We start from the raw sequence: 20311 nt of genomic DNA, 5'->3' as shown, positions 1-20311 counted from the left end.
CTGCAACAGCGGAAGACATAGCAAGGCATCACGTCCACCATCCTCCTCCTTCAGAGGTGCTCAACCTCAGAACATCCCTCTCCAGCTCAAGCTTCCACAACAGGCTATGCTCATAACAGCTAGAAAACATCCAAGTGGAAAATGGCTTTGACCTCCAACACAGCCTTCCGTGATCCTCTTCCGTTTTGTTACCCAATCCAGCAGCATATCCCAATTTGTGTCACCAGGATTTCCCCCCACTGCTTTTACACGCCTCCTCCCAACAGGAAAAGATTAACTAAGCTACAACGTACCTCCCAGAGCAACGAGGGCTGGAAGGAGTGGGAAGTCCATTTGTCATCCACAGCCAACAACAAGGGATCAATATGAACGATGAAGTGATTTAATCTCCCAGGGACTAAATTTCAGCACAGCCAAATGCAAAACGCTCTGGAGCAGCACAGTTGGAGCTGTGTGAGAAGCAAGGTTCAACCTGCTGTGTCGTGACAGGTTCAACCTGCTGTGCTGTGCTGGGTTCAAGCTGCTGTGCTGTGCTGGGTTCAAGCTGCTGTGCTGTGCTGGGTTCAAGCTGCTGTGCTGTGCTGGGTTCAAGCTGCTGTGCTGTGACAGGCTAACACACAGTACCAAGGCTTTGCTGTTTGTGCATTCTTGCCTGTCCAGTACTAGGTTGTGCCTTTAGACACTGGGGTAGGAGTTGCCCCAGCTGTCTTCCTCGGTGCCTAAGCAACCCCAGAGATGGTCACACAGGGGCTCTGTCACATGAGGGAGCTGTACAACTGGCACACAATCTTCACTACAAAGAACAAAGGGATGACCATCACGGCTCACCCATCCAGGAGGACAAGCACCTCATGGATGTTCCTTCACCCACCACCTTTCTGCCTGGGCAAAAAGGAGGACATGGTCCTGGGGCAACACACAAGGGTAAAGTTGGGAGCTGGAGCGTGGCATCTTCACGAAAGTGGACGAGTCACCATGCCTGGAGGTGTAGATGTGGTGCTTAGGGACATGGCTTAGTGGTGGGCTTGGCAGCATTTAGGTTGTTGATCTTAAGGATCTTTTCCAACCTAAATAATTATATGATCCTATGGTTCTAACATCAGGCTATGCAGCTGTAAGAGCATTCCTGAGCTACTCCTCCACTCTACCTTAGAGGTGGTTAAAGGCTCATCCAAAGCCACGGCTGATCTCACACTGCACTGGCAACAGCCTTGTGAGCAGATGGCTGCTCTCAAGACTTCCAATATCTCTTCCACCAACGCTGCTGGGACTCCAAGGCTTCCCATAGAAACATCTGTCCTTGCAAGTCATCATCAAAACCATTCACAAACAGGGCACTTACACCACTGGGAAAGACTTTGAAGCTTCTCTGTCCATCAGCAGCCATTCCATGTAGAGAAAATAACAGTGAGGAAGTTCTCGGGTAAATTATCAGGGAGAGAACATGGAGATTTACACAAAGAATACTGAAATACGATGATAAAATAGTCTAACTACTTCAAAAGCTCCAAGAGCATGTTAGCTCAGCTGTCATTCTCTCGATTCATCTCTGCCAATGCCTGAAGCTGATCTGTCTGCCTCAAACCAGAACCAGTGTTTGCCCTTAGCTTGCAAACCACAGGCTCAAAAACTAGTACCAAGCGCTTCCTAAGACCCAAAGTGTAAAGAGCTAACATGGAGCCAGAGAGAAGCACTGCCACCCTCCGCCCCACCTTGCTCCACAGTGAAGACAGTGTCAATCAGAATGAGAGCCTGAGTTCAGAGGTGCTGCAGTGTCTGCAACCTCACGCTCCCGTTGCCCCAAGCAGATGAGGTAGGAGGGTAAACCAGAGCTCCCAGAGCCCAGGGGATACCCAGACCTCTCCTTGCAGGCAGAAGCACAGTGGCAGAGCACAGAACCACTCAAAGCCACTGCTGCCTGCCCAGGCTGGACTTGCAATTGCGTCACTGCCACTTCCACTGCTCTCCAACGCTGCAGGCCAAGCCAAGAGCAAATGAATGTGAACACTTGATCTCAGTTATCCAGTGACAGCTAATAAGGCAATGAGGCCTACATAGCACAAGGTGCCACCGGGGTTTTCCAGCCAATTACACTGCAAACTCAGGCTAAATTTCTGCCTGTTATCTCAGTGGTTCCCTTCTACATTCCTGCTTCCTCAGTGCCATCGGCTTCTCCTTGGCTGGGCCTCAGCTCATCTCCCACAGATGTCCATGCATGCCCTTTGCCAAGGGGACTCTGCTGGCCATGCTAACTCCTTATGCCTGGTCTCCCCTTGCCAAGCCTTTCGTGTCCCTTCTCCTCCCTCACTGTGCTCACAGTCACCCCAGTTTACCAGCATCTGCCCATATTGTTATCGTGCCATTCACCCCTTCTCCTTGGTAGCCACTAACTTGATAAAATAAAGCCAGAGCCAAAGGCAAACAGATGGCAGTGCTCTATTCATCCCATTCTTTCCTATTTCTTACAACACACTGTTAATACAAGTCACAAAACTCCCAGCTCAGTTTTGTCTCTACTCTCACAGTTTAAGTCCCACCAAGTGATCTGATGACACTTGGCAGAAAATGCTTCAAGTGCTCTCAGAGCAGAGACACATCAGGATAATTCAACTGGCAAGAGATTAAAAAACAAAGCCTTGTTTCACATAAACGTGATGAAGTACAAGATGCCTCACACATACAGGGGCAGATGAGCTATAACCCTGAGTGTATGACACTGCAAGAGCTGCATACCAATGAGCAGGTAGGACCAAGAGCAATCAGCTGACAACGTGACAAGTTTAGCCCTGACTCATCTAGAGAGAGGGATTCATTTTAGTGGCAGATCAGATCTGCACGTTACACAGTCAGCACGGCCGGATTTAACAAAAGGATGTCAAGCAGGCACCACAGCCTCAGTATGCTGTGCTATGGGGTCTAACCGGTGAAGACAGCACTGCTGGTGCCTCAGAGAAAACACCACCAGCTTCTCCACCAGCATGGCTTCAGGAAAGCGGAGGGTGGGATGGGAGCACAGGCAGCTGCCCTTCTGAGGGCACTCCTCAGTACTCACTGGGCATTAGATGTCAAAGCTGGACTCAGGTCTGAAAGAGAAGTCGGCTGAGACTTCACTAGAAGGAAGGAAGCTGCTAAGTAAGATCTCAGTGACAGTGTGATGAGCATGGAATAGCCATCATGTGTCTGAAACAATCACATCAGCAGGATAAAAGAGGCCTCAATGCCTACTAGCAGCCACAAGAAACTGATGCGAATACATGCAATCCACCAAACTGACACTGAACCAAGTGAAGAAATGAGTACTGAAATAGAGATCCAGGAAAGACCTGAGATAACTCCATTTAGAGCAGAGCAGCAAGGTAAGCAAAACCTGGACTGTTCAGCAGCACTGTATGGAAAAATAAAGAACACCCACCACCTTCTTGTGCTCCTTCCGAAGCAATGCCCAGAGGAGCTGCAGCAGGAATCTGTTGTGACAGCATCTGACAGTGCTGCACCTCAGGAAACCAGGAGAGAAAAGACCTCCTGCATCATCAGGACCTACGTCCTCCTACAGCAGCAATCCTCCCTTGTCACTAAGCAGGGATGGGAACACTGCCAGCACATCCACAGGTACCAGGTCCGTCACTAAAGACTGCTGACACCTACGTTGTTTAAACCTGATAGTAAGAATACCCTGACAAAAACCAGTTGTCTGAAATATCTGTTCAGGGAGATGGTAGCTGGAAAAATTGTTTAAATGTTAGAACTGCAAATTCTTGCTCTCAAGAAAGGGAAATCTGATGTCAGCAACGGACCTTCAAGTCAAAGACCCCACACTTCTGGGCGAATTTCTACTCAAATCTTGGACAGGAGGAGAGAGGATGGAGCCAGCAGAAATTAAAAGAAGGTAACCCAAGCATAAGAGTTCAAACCACTCACAGGAAAACTGACAAGTGGAAAAAGGAATCCAGCCTCCAGGAAGAACCCCAGCCTAAGACCAAAATTGCTCATGCAGCAAGAAACCTGGAATAAGGAACGCGTTGAAGTACCTCAGCACTTGCCAGAGCAAGATTTACCCTTTCACAGCAACTAACACTTGGTGGCCCTTGTTTAAATCCACTCTCTAGTCCACAGGGAAGGAGTGAGACCAAATTCTCATCTCCCTGTGGGGTACCTTGGACTAGACAACAAAGCCCTGGAAATGGGCAGGATGAACCATGCTTTCAACTCCAATATTCCCTGTGCTAACTATAGCACAGAGAGATGGTTCTGGAACACGTGAACACAAGTCTCATGTCCGTCTGCTCCCAAAGAAAAGCCATAGGGCAGCATAACACAAAGCAGGGCTGCAGGAGAAGACAGACTTTTAGCCACAGCTGGGGTGCCAGTATTTTCTGTAGGCGTCAAGGCAGCAAGGACAAAGAGAGCCCATTTCTAATGGTTTTGGTTAATCTACGCCCTTCAAAGTGTGCTAAGGAAGCCAGGGAGTGTGTATCAGACACCACACAGGCCAGGAGCCTGAAGAGAACCTGCACCAGCCCAAACCTGCAGCAGCCTGGGACTGTCAGCAGAGGGGCAGCACCAAGGTCACAGCTCAAGGACAACTGCGCCATCCCTGCCCTAGGAGCTGCAAGGCAAAACCAGCACAGATAGGAAGGAGGCACAGCAAGATCTCACATCCAAGCAGTTGAGATGTGATCAGAGCAAGAGCACGGAGCCACAGTCCCTTCCTGGTGCCACACAGTTCACTGCAGCTCTCCCAGGAGAAGACAGGACTACAGAGATCAAAGCTGGAAGCATTGTGGATGCTCTCCACAATGTTAGCACACAGCAACTATGCCGTTAGTTTTGAGAGGCTGTTTAAAAGACCCAGCACACAACAAACTGCATGGAGCTTAATTGCTTCTCCTGGGACAGGAGCTTCCCCTGAGTTGCTCTGCAGAGATTTTAGTTTAAGAATCTAGGGAGCTTGCCCCTTCTGCTTAGCTCGCACTACTCACGATAGCAAACAAATGATGCTCTCTGCTGAGGAAGACAATCAAATGCACATGCACGCTCCGGCCATGCATAATAAATACACATTAGTGGCCACTTGGACTTGCAGTGAGTTTCAGGAGATGATTTTTCTCTCTAAATGAAAAGTCAGGAGAAATATGAACAGGGCAGAGCTCAGGAGGTGCAGAGAGACAATCCCAGGGCATCTCCTGCAGCATGAGATCAGGATCCCATAGCTGCCTACACAAAACCACCGGGGACCTGATCATGACAGCAGTGCTACCCACACAGGGATCCAAGTCCCCAGCCCCCTTGGGAAGGACAGAATGGGCTCTCTCTGTAGCTTTCTCTACTGCATGCTGCAGAATCCTCACTGTAGGGAAGGAAGATAAGGACACGAGGGATACCTGAAGGTGGACACGAGGCAGAGCAGAGGAGCTGTGTGTGATGTGCTCCAGGAGGAACCTTTCAGCAGATCATCACTGCTGTGAATGATGCCAAGGGTAGCTGAGACCACACGAGGCAGGGACTGAGCTGTGCCTGGAGGGGCAGGGTGGAGGCACACCGGCAGTGCCTGTCCCCACCAGCACCTTCTCTGTGCACAGACGCACTGCAGGGAGCAGTCCTCTGTCCTCCCCAAAGGCTTTTTTGATTAGGCATTTCTAACACAGGGCATGAATGGGGAGACACACAAAAGCACCTCTCCTGTGCCACACACTATGTGACCAGATGCTCCTCAAGGACTTTATGTTTCTGAGCCCAAGTCCACTCAGCTAACTGTTCTGGTCAAACCACCACAATTCACACCACCGAGACACTTTGGAGCACCCGCATACAGAAGCAGCAGCCTGGTAGCAGTTACAGCAGGTATGTAGCAAACCAGAACCCCAGAGGCACCTCCTGAACTCTACACAGCTAATACTACTTGCGTAGCATCTGCCCATCCTGGTGTAGGCTAACAAATCATTGCATTCAAAACACATTAGTCGCTCCCAACACCCACACTCCCGTTGGAAATGCTGGCGATTACCCAGGATGATGGTTGTGTGTGACTGGCTGTCTAATCCTGTTCCCAGCACCCCATTACAACAGTTATGGTGCATTTTGTGTCATTTCTATATATCCACCTGGCTGACATCTCCCAAAAGGAATCCCACTTCCAGATCTCTGAACACCATTGCAAGCGCTCACGTTTTCGGTACTGGGTATGAACAGGGCGCACCATGAAGTGGGGAAAAGTTCCAGGCTCTACCCAGACAGCTTCCTCCAGAGGCACTCCAGACTTTGAAGGATGGATTTCTTTACAACACAGACAGCAATATATAAACACCTTTGGATCTCTCCGCTTTCAGCCACAAGACCGTGTCTCCTCCCGGCATGGCAGAGATGCCGTAATGCCAAGTTACAGTCACAGAGAGGTGACTGAGATCCCACAGCAGCACGGATCGAGTCCTACACACGACTCCGGGTTATTCTAACGCAATTCTGTCTCACACAAAGGAGACGTTACATAATGCAGCTGAAAAGTTTATTTCCTCCCATTTTTATCGGGCTACCAAGGAGCTACTCCACATCTAAGAGAGGCGCTGCCAGACCTACCCCTGTGCACGGCTGTGCTGCTGGGAACCTGCGCCAGTGCCCCCACACAGTCCCCGCTGACGGCTGTGACACTTGCACTGCAGCGGGGGAGAAGGGTCGGGTCCATCCTGCTAGGCAAAGGGCATTGTGGCAAAGCTCATCAGCGATGGCTTTAAACCTCAGCACAACCCAGCGGCAAACACGGCTTAGAGCGTCTCCCATGTTTGAGACTAAAATCACTGGGACCTGGCAGTAACGAAATGCCACACTGTAGGACAAGCAATATACAAATTAACAGGTACGATAACGATATAGAGCCCAAACCTTTTAACTGGCTAATACAGCGGCCGGGGACACTGCCGGCGGGGGCAGGTGTAGCTGGCTCCGGGTTTGCACGCTGTACGTTTTCCATTCAAAGGATCAAGCTCCCTTGCAGCCAGCGGCTGACTTTGCCCTCGGACACACACACAGATGGCATTCCAGCTGGTGAGGAGCCACCGAGCAAACTGACCGCGCTCCCGGTTCCTCAACATTGGCAAGATCCAGCCCTGACAAATCCGCTTGTGACCCGCTCCTTGCCCCCACGAGCAACTCGAACCTGCCGGGGGTGCCAGCCGGGCCGGCAGCGAGAAGCGGGGATACCTCTGGAGACAAAACACCCTCCGGAGGCTGAGGGTCCGCCGAGCGCGGGGGACCGCGGTCCCGCAGCCACCGGCGAGCGGGCGGGCGGCTGCTTTCGGGGGGCACCGCAGCAGCCATCGAGGGGGCACCGGCGGCGTCCCGCGGGCACAGGCTCCCTCCGAGCTCTCCCAGCCCCGGGGGCTGAGCTCTCTGCCCCGCTGGACAAGCGCCGGGGTCGCGCCCGCAGCCGCCCGCCGGGGCTCGGGGCCTTCCCCCCCCCCCAGCTCGCCGGGTCCCCGGCACCCACCTCACTTTAGCCGCCACCGACGACATGGCCTCGTTCCTCAGCGTCTTCCTTTTGGACACGGCTGTGCCCATATTCGCGCGGGGAGGAGCCGCCGGGGGAGCGCTCATCGCAGGACCCCGCGGCTGCCCATGCCGCGCTGGGGCCGGGTGCCGGCGCCCGCCGCCGCTCGCTGCCGCGCTCCCTCAGCGCCCCGCCATGCCGCGGCACCCCCGCCCCGTCCCGCTCCTCCGCGCTGCCCCCGGCCGATGCCGCGCTCCGCCGCGGCCGCCACCGGCTCATTGACTGCGGCAGGAGGCCGGTACCGAGCACCGCCCCCCGCCCAGGAAGCGCCGCTATATTTGGCCGGCGGCTCCCGCCTCCCCCCGCTGACATCATGGCGGCCCCGCCTGAGGGGACGCGGCGGCCACCCCGGGGAAGGGCGGACTCCACAGCCCGCGGGCGGCGCGGTTACAGGGCACGGGTACGGGGCACGGTTATGGGGCACGGTTACGGGGTCTGGCCGGCAGGTTGGGAACAGGCGTCTCTAAAGGGTTTGTCCATGAGCTGCTTCGTCCATGGTGTCACCTCCCAGAGCAAGCGCCTTCCTTGGGGTCACCAAATGCTGCTCTGCCGCTCCATCAGCCAGGCCTTAGAGGGGCTTCGGTTTGTAGAATCAGAACTGCTTGGGCTGGAAGGGACCCTAAAATTCATCCAGTTCCAACCCCTGCCACGGGCAGGGACACCTTCCACTAGAGCAGCTTGCTCCAAGCCCCTGTGTCCAACCTGGCCTTGAACACTGCCAGGGATGGGGCAGCCACAGCTTCTCTGGGCACCCTGTGCCAGCGCCTCAGCACCCTCCCAGGGAAGAGCTTCTGCCTAAGAGCTCATCTCAGTCTCCCCTCTGGCAGGTTAAAGCCATTCCGCTTGTCCAGGCCTTTCTCCACCTTTCTTATACATCTCCTTTGACAGGCTACAGGAGGGTCTCCCCAGAGCCTCCTCTTCTCCATCTGAACAATCCCAGTGCCTTCAGCCTGTCTTCACAGCAGAGGGGTTCCAGCCCTGACATCAGTTTCATGGAGGTAGGGTTTGATATCCTGGGTTTGGGAAAGTACTTTATAAATCTGCTTTTGAGGCACCTGTGTGGCAGCAGCAAGGTTTCATATGATGTTCACAATCTACAGGGAACAAGCACTCCGTATCCACCGGCTCTGCAAGAGAGCACATGAATCCCAGGAATTCCAGGCCAAGACATTCAGCAATGTTTGACAGAAGGGCAGAAGTTTTGTGGATAAACTTCCTCCAGGCTTTGAGAAAAAGAGGGAGGGAAGGAGGCAGTGACAGCCAAGCAGACACCATGTCCTGTCTGTGCCTTAGGAAAGGCTATATGTAGTGTAAGCTCATGTGTCACTGTCCTTCAGAGACCCTGCGTGAAAGAGACCGAAAGTTTGGGAAGAGCTTCAGTCCTTTCTCTCCAAAGTCAAACCTGCAAGAAAACACGTGAGGATTTGAACAAATTAAGTCTCTTAGGTCTGTTAATCTACAAATTGAAAAGCACAGTAATCCGTGTAGAGAGCATAAAAAAGGATGGGTAACAGACCCAGCTGCCCTGGTGCGTGTGGACGCAAGGAGCGGGATGCAAATACCTCATCGGCTGGAACTGTATCGGCCACTGGAGAATTCATGGTGAATAACAACCTTTCAGAAACGTATCTTCGCTTACAGCCAGGCTGGGAGTGCACAAAGTGCCATGCGTGCAAAACAGACTTCACCCTGCTTGAGACGTGGCGATCTGGAGGTGCACACACAGACAAGAGCAGGGGGACGAGAAATGCATGGGAACACTTGAACAATAAGGTCAGCCTGAGCCTTTGACTGTGCTTCCCCCCCCCCTTTTTTTTTACTAAGTAAAGGGGGGGAAGTGCTCTTTATTTTGATGTTTAAATATTTTGTCACTTGTGGCAAATGCTATTCTTTGAACATGCAAACAAAAAACTGACAGAGCTGTGTACTCTATCCCTGACATAACCCTCACCACATCTACCTGGAAACCCCCAAAGCTGCTCACAGTGGCATTTCTCAGGTACAAAACAAAACCCAGTGCCAGTGCATTGGATTTCTTGGCACATTAAACTTCTCATGCCTATCCCCCTGCCCTGGGTTGTGTTGCACAGTCGTGTCACCAAAGAGCTTCTAAAACAGAAAGTTAGACTATTTTTAGGGAGCACCTTAAGAATCCTGTAAAGCACGTGAGCCGTGCAGCAGTTACAGTCCCAACAAAGCAGTGCCCGGCAGTGTCAATTCCCAAAATTAAAAAGCACAGATCCCTCCACCTTCATTCTGTTTTCAGACCACTCTCTGCCACATTTGTGCCTCTTGGAGCTCTTTCAAACTCTTTCTTGTCTGTTCATAGAACCATGGAGTGGTTTGTGTTGGAAGGGACCTTAAAGCTCCTCCAACCCCTGCCACGGGCAGGGACACCTTCCACTAGAGCAGCTTGCTCCAAGCCCCTGTGTCCAACCTGGCCTTGAACACTGCCAGGGATGGGGCAGCCACAGCTTCTCTGGGCAACCGCTCTTGAATTCCCTGGCAAGGTCTCACACTTTGAGGCTGGGGAGGGTCCAGCCCAGTGTATGGCTCACTTCAAAGGCACATGGGCTGCTCAGAGCTTGGCCAGGGGGATTTTGAAGACCTCCAAGGGTGGAGGTGCCACCACTGCTCCAGTCCATGCCCCAGGGCTGCACCTCTCTCACAGTGAAAGACTTTTTCCACATATCTAATGGGAATTTCCCTTGTTGCAAGAGGTGCCCACTGCCTGTTGGTCTGCGTGCCCCTGAGAAGTGCCTCGCTCCATCATTCTGTAGCACCCCACCAGCAGTAGCCAATCTCCCTGCAGTGTCCTCTCTTGCTCCCTGCTCCTTCCATACCTTCATTTAGGGCTTCCTCCCTGTCTTTGGGTTTCTCCCAGGTATCTGGGGGTCTGCATTGCCCTAATGTGACACAGAAGAGGAGGCTGTGGGCCTCTGGCTCATTACAGCTGGAGAGATGCCTTTGCTTCGTGCTAGAAAAAAGCCAGGCGAGCCAGGCAGACTGTTCCCCATCACTTCTCCATGGCAACAGGCCTTCCAGACACACACATAGGCAAACCAGCCAAGGAGGCAGGCAGGGAGCGCTGACCCTCCACCTGAGCCCCAAACCTCCCCTCGTGGGGCTCACGTCATCCATGGGAAGCACATCCAAAACCAGCTTCCTAAATAACCATAGCTACACAGAGAAATGCTTCCCTTCTTCCACTGGTGAAGGTGCAATATCCCAAAGCTCAGTCCAGGCAAAATGAATCATGCCAGTGATCGTTTTTGTCCCTATAAAGGTGTCACACTTGAAAACTCCGGTATCGCAGCATCCTGTCAAACCAAACTGCACATCTGCCAGTGGAAAACCCAGAACCTTAGACCTGTTTAGATCAGCCTGAGAGGAGAAGGCTTGATGATTCTCTGACTTTAAGGATCCAGTACTTTTATGCTTAGAAATACCATTTTTGCCTGAACATGAAAATAAATGTGAATCCTGACAATTTAGGTGCAAAAAGGAGAAATAAGGCAAGCCAAAACCAGTCACAGGAACACTCTGCCAAAGGCAAAGAATAATAAATACTTCTTCAAACACATCAAGCATGGGAAGCCTGCTGGAGAGGCAGAAGTTGGCTGCAGTGCAAGAGGAGCATTCATAGGAGATAAGGTCAGAACAGACAAGAAGAAATAGTTTGCATCTGTAGTCAGCAAGGAAAAGCTCAGAGAAGGTCCTGCGCCAGAAGTCATCTTTATATGGACATGGCAGTGGCTTTGGCTCCTGTTCAAGTGTCATCAGCTGAAGTTGAGGAATAAATAGCCAAAGCAAAGAATGCAAATTCCCCAGGCTGAGCCGGTTCACCTGAGTGCTCAGGAACTCCGAGATGAAACAGTCTAATTACTTAATTGTAGCATGTAATCACTGCCTGATGCAGCCTCCGTGTCTGAGAGCTTCAAGGTGACAAATGGGAAGGGTTTGGGGTTATTACAGACCATGAAGGCTGAGATTCCTTCCTGGGCCAACTAATAGAAATTGCAATGAAGAATATGATTAGTGCACAGCTGGATACATCGGACATCCTGGGAATTAAAAAATGGGTGCTTTTCCTTGAATAAAGGAATGCTTCATAAATCTGTTACACCTCTGCAGAGGAGTCAATAGGCCTAGATTCCCAAAAGCTCTGTCACTGAAATGCAGCTACTGTGGGATTAACATAGGGTTTGAATTCTGTATGTAGGAATATATTGGAATAACTGGTTAAAGGATCTCAAAGAGTAGCTATCAACAGCTGCAGGAGGTGGGACTTGAATGGAGTCCCACAGGGACCTGTGCTGAGGGGCTGCTCACCTCAGCATAGTCAGAAATAATCTTGAACAGTAATTGAAAATAAAGAGGTGACAAAGCTTGCTGCTGATGCTACAGGGTCAGAAATACGTGAGATGCTAAAGACTTCTACAAGGGCTGCATGATCATGAAGAAGTACGTAATAAAATGGCTCAGGGCATCCAGAGCAGATAATTACAAAGATAGGCACACAAAGACAGGAGAAAAGCAGTCCCAGCTTCAATGGCACAGTACTGGGCTCTGCACTCATCCTCAGAAATGTCCTCTTTATCTCCCAGCTCCATCAGAACACCACCCCCACGAGCTGCATTTCTGCCTCACGCACTGCTCACTGGCTTTGCAGGGAGTACAGACCCAGGCAGTAACGGGAAGGGAGTCAGCAGGATGGGAAGCATAAACCCAGGACAGAGCAGGACGTTTCACAAGCCATGTGAGATTTTCGTTTCCTTGGTTCAAACTGAGACCAGGGTAATTTGTGGTGTCTCAGTTCAGCTCTTCTGACAAGTCACAACACCACTGAGACCTGGTGCTGAACTGAAGGTGCTGGAGGAGCTGTCAGGTTGTATCTACCTATTGCTGTTCAGGAGTTTGAGGACAACAGTTATGGCCAGCTGCATTGGGAAGCTCATGGTCTCCCAGGAGGCCTCTCAGATACCATCTAACCACCTTCCCCCTTGGCCAGTTTAGTCAATTCAAGATGTTGCTGTCGAATTCATCGATTAGAAACTTCACTCTAATAAGGCACTGTAAGAAAATAACTTTCCCAACACTGGTGTGATTAAAATTAGGCAATACATCACAGCAGCAATAGCAATAGCTAACAAGTTGGAGTTAGCCAAGAATTATGGGTTCGCTTTGAGTGAATTCATTTAAATAGAGTTGTTCTTAAATGGCCAAGCATTTGGCATCAGAAAGATCTTGTTCAAATGCAGCCCCAGAGGGAGTCCTGATCACTAAAACACCTCTTCTGAACCAGCTGGGATGAAGCCCTCAGCCCCAGTGTTAGGCCAGCTCAGCCCCAGCTTTATTTAGGAGAAGACCTTATCAGTAATTATCAGGGCTGGATGCAGGCTCTCAGCCCTGCTTTCTGTGATGTGACATGTCCCAGCCCTGATGTGTGAATGAGCAGTGCTGGCAGGAGAGGAATTGAGACGCTTTAGACCCCAATCACAGGACTATCTGTGCTTGAAGATTAAACCCTCTGCACCGCCCTCCTCAGCCACTGCACCTTCCCAAATCATGTCATTTTGCCAGCATTGTGGGGAAGCCAAATGTTATTTTATATTATCTGTCTGCTCCTGCACAAGGCAGCAAGGTCCCTGGCAAGGCAAGCCAGAAGCAGCCCTGACCCAAACTGGAGATTAGGAGGGGAGGATCTGTGCTCAGCATGGGATGGAGGCTGTGGGAAAGCAGAGCCTTTCTATCCCAAATTTGGAGAAAACAATGTTGAAAAGAGCCTTGGAGCATCACTTCCCATGCATAGCTACAGTCTGGGGGGATTTGAGGGCTGGTGCACTCTCCTGGGATGAGCATGTCTTGGAGGGCACCATGCACTGCTGCTGCCTGGGCTGGGCTTCCTGTGGACTTCCCATACGAGGGGGTATCCCAAGCACAGGCAGCCGGGCTGTGTTCCCCTCAAACCCCAGCCACAGAGGTGTCCCTCAGCCCTGCTGACCTGCCAAGCTGGATCAGTGACTCAGGGCAGGAGCTCTTCCAGGCTTGGTTTAATGGGAGCAGCCTTGCTTCCCCAGCGTAGCACTGAGCTGCCCTGGGTCTGTCTGGCTATGCAAGCACAGCCTGATGGACTTGGCTGTGGCTGCCCTTCAGAGGTCACAGAGTCACAGCCTGGTTTGTGTTGGAAGGGACCTTAAAGCTCCTCCAGCTCCAACCCCTGCCATGGGCAGGGACACCTTCCACTAGAGCAGCTTGCTCCAAGCCCCTGTGTCCAACCTGGCCTTGAACACTGCCAGGGATGGGGCAGCCACAGCTTCTCTGGGCACCCTGTGCCAGCGCCTCAGCACCCTCCCAGGGAAGAGCTTCTGCCTAAGAGCTCATCTCAGTCTCCCCTCTGGCAGGTTAAAGCCATTCCCCTTGGCCTGTCCCTACATCCCTTGTCCCAAGCCCCTCTCCAGCTTTCCTGCAGCCCCTTCAGGCACTGGAGCTGCTCTAAGGTCTCCCCTTCAGGAGCCTTCTCTTCTCCAGGCTGCCCCAGCCCAGCTCTCTCAGCCTGGCTCCAGAGCAGAGCTGCTCCTATGGAAAGTGATGAGGCTGTGGGATTTATTTTGCCACCTTCTTGCCACAGGCAGTGCAGGAGCCTTAGCAGCTTTCTCTGTGCACACATCAGGGGCAGGGAGGACGAGGTGCAGCTTCACAGCATCATGCAGCAGCCCCTTTGGGCAGGCAGTGCCTGTCCCTGCTCCTGCTGCAGTGCAGCACCAGCACCAGCACTGACATGGCCCTGGTGGGAGGCATCCCACTACTTAAACAAAATTATGTTGCTGGCCTTTTCATTATGTTGCCCAGCAAATGTTCCCATGAAATATAGCCTAATTATCTACCCACATTCAGATTACCCTAAGATGCAATTTGCTTCTACTCTGTGGAGTTTGCTTTCCTTCTGTGGCTCTCATGATTGAAATACACTCAATTAGTTATTTCTGTGCTGGCTGAGATCTTGAGCTGCTCCATCCCGACAAGGCTGCTCTGTCTGGGTCTCACTGGCATTCCAACAGCCAGGAGACACAGCCTCACACACAAGCCACAGCGATGTCTCACCACTCAGCCATGCCAGTTATGTATTAGATTCGATGGTAAATGGGAAGCCTGCTCAGGAGCAAGGGCTGGACACGTGAAGCGTTGGCCAAACCTGCCTTCAGACGTGGCACCAGCAGCCTGCAATAATTCTCTACGTGCAAGCCATGCCCTGTGCCAGGTGCGCTGGAGCCAGGTACACTCAGTCCATGCACACCCTCGTTAATGTGCGTGCACAACAACTCATAAAGTACCAACAGTAGCAATAATAATGATAGTAAAGACAATATTGTTCAGGCACTTAAGGGCCTCCTTGCAGCCCTCTTCAGACACTGGAAGCTGCTCTGAGATCTCCATGCAGCTTTCCCTTCTCCAGGCTGAACAGCCCCAGTGTTCCCAGCCTGTCCAACCCCACCAACCATATAAACCCCCCTGCCCTTTCTCACGTCTGTCGGTCCTTTCCCAATCTCCATCTCAAACACAGCCAGAGCATTCCCTGTTGCTCCTTCCCAACCGCTGCATTAATGGCCCTCCAGTCCTGCTCTCCATCTCGTGCCAGCAGAAAGCCTTTGCCCCTTGCTGCCAAGTCAGGTTTCTGACCACTTCCTGAGCCGAGTGCCTGAGCACCAGTAGTGGGCAACTGTGCACAGAGCTGGTGATTCAAAACCAACAGAGACAAGTGGAGCTGCCAAAGAGCCCAAAGGAAGGGAAAGGGCCGGCACGGAGGAGGGCAGTAATCTGTGCCCATCCCTTTAAGGGGGGTTCACTTCAGAACTGTGCTCCTAAATCCCTGTGAGGAAACTCACTCTGCCCAGGAGAGGGAGGCTCTGGATGAGACACGTTTCTGAGTCAGGAGAGCTGACAGGAGAGTGGGCAATTCAAGAGCAGCAGAATATTGTAACTTCTTTTTTCCTTAAGATGATCCAGCAGGTGGGGAGGAACAAGGGAAACGAGCATTGCCCGTAGCAGGAGGGGGGATTTGAGCAGGATGGGAGCACCCTTTCATTGCTATTGGCTAAATTAGTGGTATCACATTGACATAAACAAGTCCCTCAGAATGAAGTGGAGTAATTAAAACCAATTGTTAGAACAATGGAAACAATGTGGATATTTCATACAGGGAAGAGATTAATACAATCCCAGCCTGGTTTGTGTTGGAAGGGACCTTAAAGCTCATCCAGCTCCAGCCCCTGCCACAGACAGGGACACCTTCCACTAGAGCAGCTTGCTCCAAGCCCCTGTGTCCAACCTGGTCTTGAACACTGCCAGGGATGGGGCAGCCACAGCTTCTCTGGGCACCCTGTGCCAGCGCCTCAGCACCCTCCCAGGGAAGAGCTTCTGCCTCAGAGCTCATCTCAGTCTCCCCTCTGGCAGGTTAAAGCCATTCCCCTTGGCCTGTCCCTACATCCCTTGTCCCAAGCCCCTCTCCAGCTTTCCTGCAGCCCCTTCAGGCACTGGAGCTGCTCTCAGGTCTCCCCTTCAGGAGCCTTCTCTTCTCCAGGCTGCCCCAGCCCAGCTCTCTCAGCCTGGCTCCAGAGCAGAGCTGCTCCAGCCCTCGCAGCATCTCCATGGCCTCCTCTGGGCTCACTCCAGCAGCTCCACGTCCCTCTCGTGGATTAAGCACTGGTGGGAATTCTCCCTGGAGAGCTCTGGTCCTGCTGCCTGCTCCAAGCAGGACTATCACTCACACCAGAGCAACTTTGCTTGGCCAAGTTGAGACCCTCTTGCTGGATGGTGCCCCCCCTCCCCAGGATGCTGTTTTCCTGTACAGCATCACCCTTCCCTGGGGAAGGGAAACCAAATCTGTACCTACCAGAGCCAGGTTCTACTCCCAGGGTCCCCAGCACATTCTGCAGCTATGGAGGACTTGGCCCTTGCAATGGAGGTTCCTCAAGGTCGGGATTCCCGAAACAGCTTCAGGATGAGATCTGAGGGTAATTGATTGCTCCATGATTCAGTGATTACTCAGTTTGTGCTCCATCCACATCTCAGTATTTCATTTGGCAAAATAACAGTCTGACTTTGTCCTGACATTGGTACCACGCAGCAGAAGACGAGCTGAAGTTTGAAATGGCTGCATTACATCTAAGGTGGAAGAAAAAATGTTGCTACCAAAGGAAAGTTTGTGTGACTGTGTCCCGATAAACATCTCACTCCTGAAGCGCTGCTCTAACCCTACCCCTCCCCATGTCCAAACCTTGCTGTATCTAAAGGTGCTGGGCACAGAAATGAAACCGTTTCCTTGCACATTTGAAACAACAATGGAAACAACAATGTGGACATTTCATACTGGGAAAAGATACACACAATCCCCGCCTGGTTTGGGTTGGAAGGGACCTTAAAGCTCCTCCAGCTCCAACCCCTGCCACCAGCAGGGACACCTTCCACTAGAGCAGCTTGCTCCAAGCCCCTGTGTCCAACCTGGCCTTGAACACTGCCAGGGATGGGGCAGCCACAGCTTCTCTGGGCACCCTGTGCCAGCGCCTCAGCACCCTCCCAGGGAAGAGCTTCTGCCTAAGAGCTCATCTCAGTCTCCCCTCTGGCAGGTTAAAGCCATTCCCCTTGGCCTGTCCCTACATCCCTTGTCCCAAGCCCCTCTCCAGCTTTCTTGCAGCCCCTTCAGGCACTGGAGCTGCTCTCAGGTCTCCCCTTCAGGAGCCTTCTCTTCTCCAGGCTGCCCCAGCCCAGCTCTCTCAGCCTGGCTCCATAGGAAAGGTTCTCCAGCCCTTGGAGCATCTTCATGACCCTTCCTAGAAAATGAAAGACCTTGTGGAAGCCACAGCAACACACTGCAGTTAGGTACAAGGCTGAAGGCAGGACAGGGCAAGAAGCAATGGGGTTAAACTGTGCTGGGGAAATTCAGATCAGACCTAAAGAAAAACTGCTCAAGGATAGCGAAGGAAGGGCACAGGCTGCCAGGGAGAGCAGAGATGCTCCAGCATGGGGAGAGTGACCATCCAGAGCAGAGACCCCTTGGGCACCAGGTCAGACGTGATGGTCTCAGCACAGCTCCTCCAGCCTGTTTTGCCATTGTGATACAGGGTCATGTAACTCTCCCGTGGCCTGGCATGGCTTGTTGGTCTCTTCATCACCCATGGAACCAGCAGCTGCACAATCTTCACAGAGATGGTGACTGTTAAAATGGGAAATGAAGAGGAAACAACCCCCTTTGTTTGTAAGCTAAATATTGCAGAGTCAAGAAAATGTACTTTGGCTGAAAGCCCATCAGTAACCTGAATCCAAGCAAAATGGCAATATAGATGAAGAGGAAGAAAGTAATAGACACTAATCCATCTGCAGCAATCACTGCAGTGAGCTATGAAGCACAGATATTGATAGAGGAGGGTAAATGAGCAGAGGAACATCCATGCCTGGCAAAGGCATGGCCAGTGAGATGTTCACTAGATAAATTAGGAACGGAAGAAGCATTAATGATGTTGTGGGTTCATTTCTTAAACTCAGAGAAGCATAAAAAGACTTTGGTCAGGAGGAACCTCAGGCGTCTCTAGTCCAACATCCTGCATGGAGCAGGACCAGTGTCAAAGTGACACCGCTTTGCTCAGGGGGTTTGCAGTTGGTACTGCAGGAGGTGCATTGCTAGTGACAAGGCCCTCTGCATCCCTGCTGCATCTGGGAACGATGGAACTGTAAGCCAGGAGGATGGTAAATACCCTGTGCTCTACGAACAGCCGAGAGCATCTGAGGTGACACCTGGGGGGCTTCTACATCAGCAGATCCACGTAATCAGCACCTGAGGGGCCTCAAGCAGGCTGGGGAGATGCCAGGGTGGGCAGGATGCTAACGTGGTGCTGGCCCTGGTTAACAGCTGCTCCATCCAGCACGACGCTGAGATTGAAAAGTGGAGAGGCCACACAGCGTTCATTTAATGCAGACTTCGAGGCTTAAAAATACCCCGTCGGTGTGGTGCGATGGACCATGTCTTGTCAAATGAGCCTCATCTCCTCCTCTGAGGAAATGACACGTTTGTAGATAAAGGTTACCACATGCTTACCACATAGCCATTATTTGCTTAGCTTTTGGCAGGGTGTTTGACTCGATAGCAGCTGACACCCTAATTACAAATTTAGTGCTATACAATCTCAACGAAGCCCACATTAAATGGATGGAGAGCTGCAAACCCATCTCCAAAGCAAGGAGTCATCAGCAAACAGAGCTCATTTAAAGGGGTTCTGCAGGAGCTGGTCCCAGCCTGACACTAATCAATGTTTTCATCATTGGTTGAGAAATGAGCACAAAACACAGCTGAGAGTTGCTACAGCTGCTGGGAGCAGACTGGCAGTGAATGATGATGACAGCAGTTATACAGAGCAACTGGGATCCTTTCTGTGCACAAACCCCATTTCGCTTGGCAGTAGTAAAATAGGGCAGCTTTCAAACAGGAACAGAGCAAGGGTTTCAGCCCAAAAAAAAGATGGGATGCAAAAAATGGAGCCATCACGAGTCGGAGGCGGTTGCTTTTGCAGCGCTGCAGCAACACGGCCCCAAGTGCAGAAACTGGAGGCAGAGGATGAGAAAAGTGGGACTGTCCTGGCCGAGCTTCTCTGCAGTCCCAAAAGAACTCCCAGAGGAGTCAGGGAAAGCCCCAAAGAGGAGACAAAGTCACAGGATCCCAGCCTGGTTTGGGTTGGAAGGGACCTTAAAGCTCATCCAGTCCCGACCCCTGCCAAGGGCAGGGATACCTTCAATGAGACCAGGTTGCCCAGAGCTCCCCAAGCTGCAGACACCCCATAGGGTGCCAGCCGTGGGGCTGGGGACAGGCTCCGCTGCCAGCTCTACCTCACAGCAGCACCAGGACCCAGCAGCACACTAAGGCCACTCATCCCCATCCTATTGGCACCCTGCAAAAGCGTGACACCAAACGGAAAGCTCTCTCCCAAGAGAAAACAGACGGGTTCGCTGGGCTCTTGCATCAGGCCTGGCTTCCATCGCCACTGGTTTTTAACACAATAAAGGGGAGCTGTGGGGTTTTCTGAGGAGGCTGGAGACACCCAGGGCTCAGGGGAGGGTCTCTGCAGGGAGCAGTGCCCTGGCTGTGAGTCGCCTCCTGGTGACATTCACCCCACCAGCAGAGGCGTTTTCCATCTGGGTTCTGGACCTGCAGCCCCGGAGCAGCTCCTCCATCACCCCCGGCCCCAGCAGCACAAGGGCCCGGTGACCCCCAGGACTGGGGCATTTCCTGGTCAAGGTGTGACCCGGTGAGGCCATGGCCCTTCTCAGCTGCCGGGGGAGCGCTCGGCTCGGCTCTGAGTATTTTTAGCTGCCACCATCGCCGGGGTTCACGGCATGACCTAGATCGGCAGAGCAAGGGAAGGAGGGAAAGGAAGGAAAGCAAAGAAATGAGGGAAAGCAAGGAAAGGAGGGAAAGCAAAGAAAAGAGGGAAGGAGGGAAAGGAGGGAAAGCAAGGGAAGGAGGGAAAGGAAGGAAAGCAAAGAAACGAGGGAAAGCAAGGCAAGGAGGGAAAGCAAGGCAAGCAAGGCACAGCACAGCACAGCTCTCATCCCGCTGAGGCTGGGTCCCCGCTTGGCCATGTGCTGGGGCAGATGCTGGCAGCCCTGGGAAGGGCTCCCCTGGGAGTTTCGCATCCCTGTGGATCAGCACAGCCAACCCCAGCGCAGGCTCTGGGGAGGAGGAGGAGCAGGGTCCTGTGGGAGGCAGGACATGTGTAGGGC

The 20311-nt window shown here is 52.3% G+C and overlaps 1 protein-coding gene across 5 annotated transcripts in view; it reads right to left on the bottom strand.

Moving 5' to 3' along the window:
- The window catches only part of NSMF (NMDA receptor synaptonuclear signaling and neuronal migration factor), a 45672-nt gene extending 37981 nt beyond the window's left edge, over window positions 1–7691 (bottom strand). For all 5 annotated transcript variants that reach the window (XM_057407324.1, XM_057407326.1, XM_057407325.1 and 2 more), the window contains exon 1: window positions 7481–7691. In XM_057407324.1, the coding sequence (XP_057263307.1) occupies window positions 7481–7587 (107 nt within the window). In that variant the 5' untranslated portion in view covers window positions 7588–7691. The remainder of the gene's footprint in view (window positions 1–7480) is intronic.
- Between the last annotated feature and the right edge of the window lie 12620 nt (window positions 7692–20311).

The sequence above is a fragment of the Pezoporus wallicus genome, unplaced genomic scaffold (genome assembly GCF_028554395.1).
Source record: "Pezoporus wallicus isolate ANWC-B61680 ecotype Strahan unplaced genomic scaffold, APGP_CSIRO_Pwel_v1 contig_8234, whole genome shotgun sequence".
NCBI lineage: Eukaryota > Metazoa > Chordata > Aves > Psittaciformes > Psittacidae > Pezoporus > Pezoporus wallicus.
Note: the sequence above shows the minus strand (reverse complement) of the source record. Positions and strands in the feature narration are given on the sequence as shown.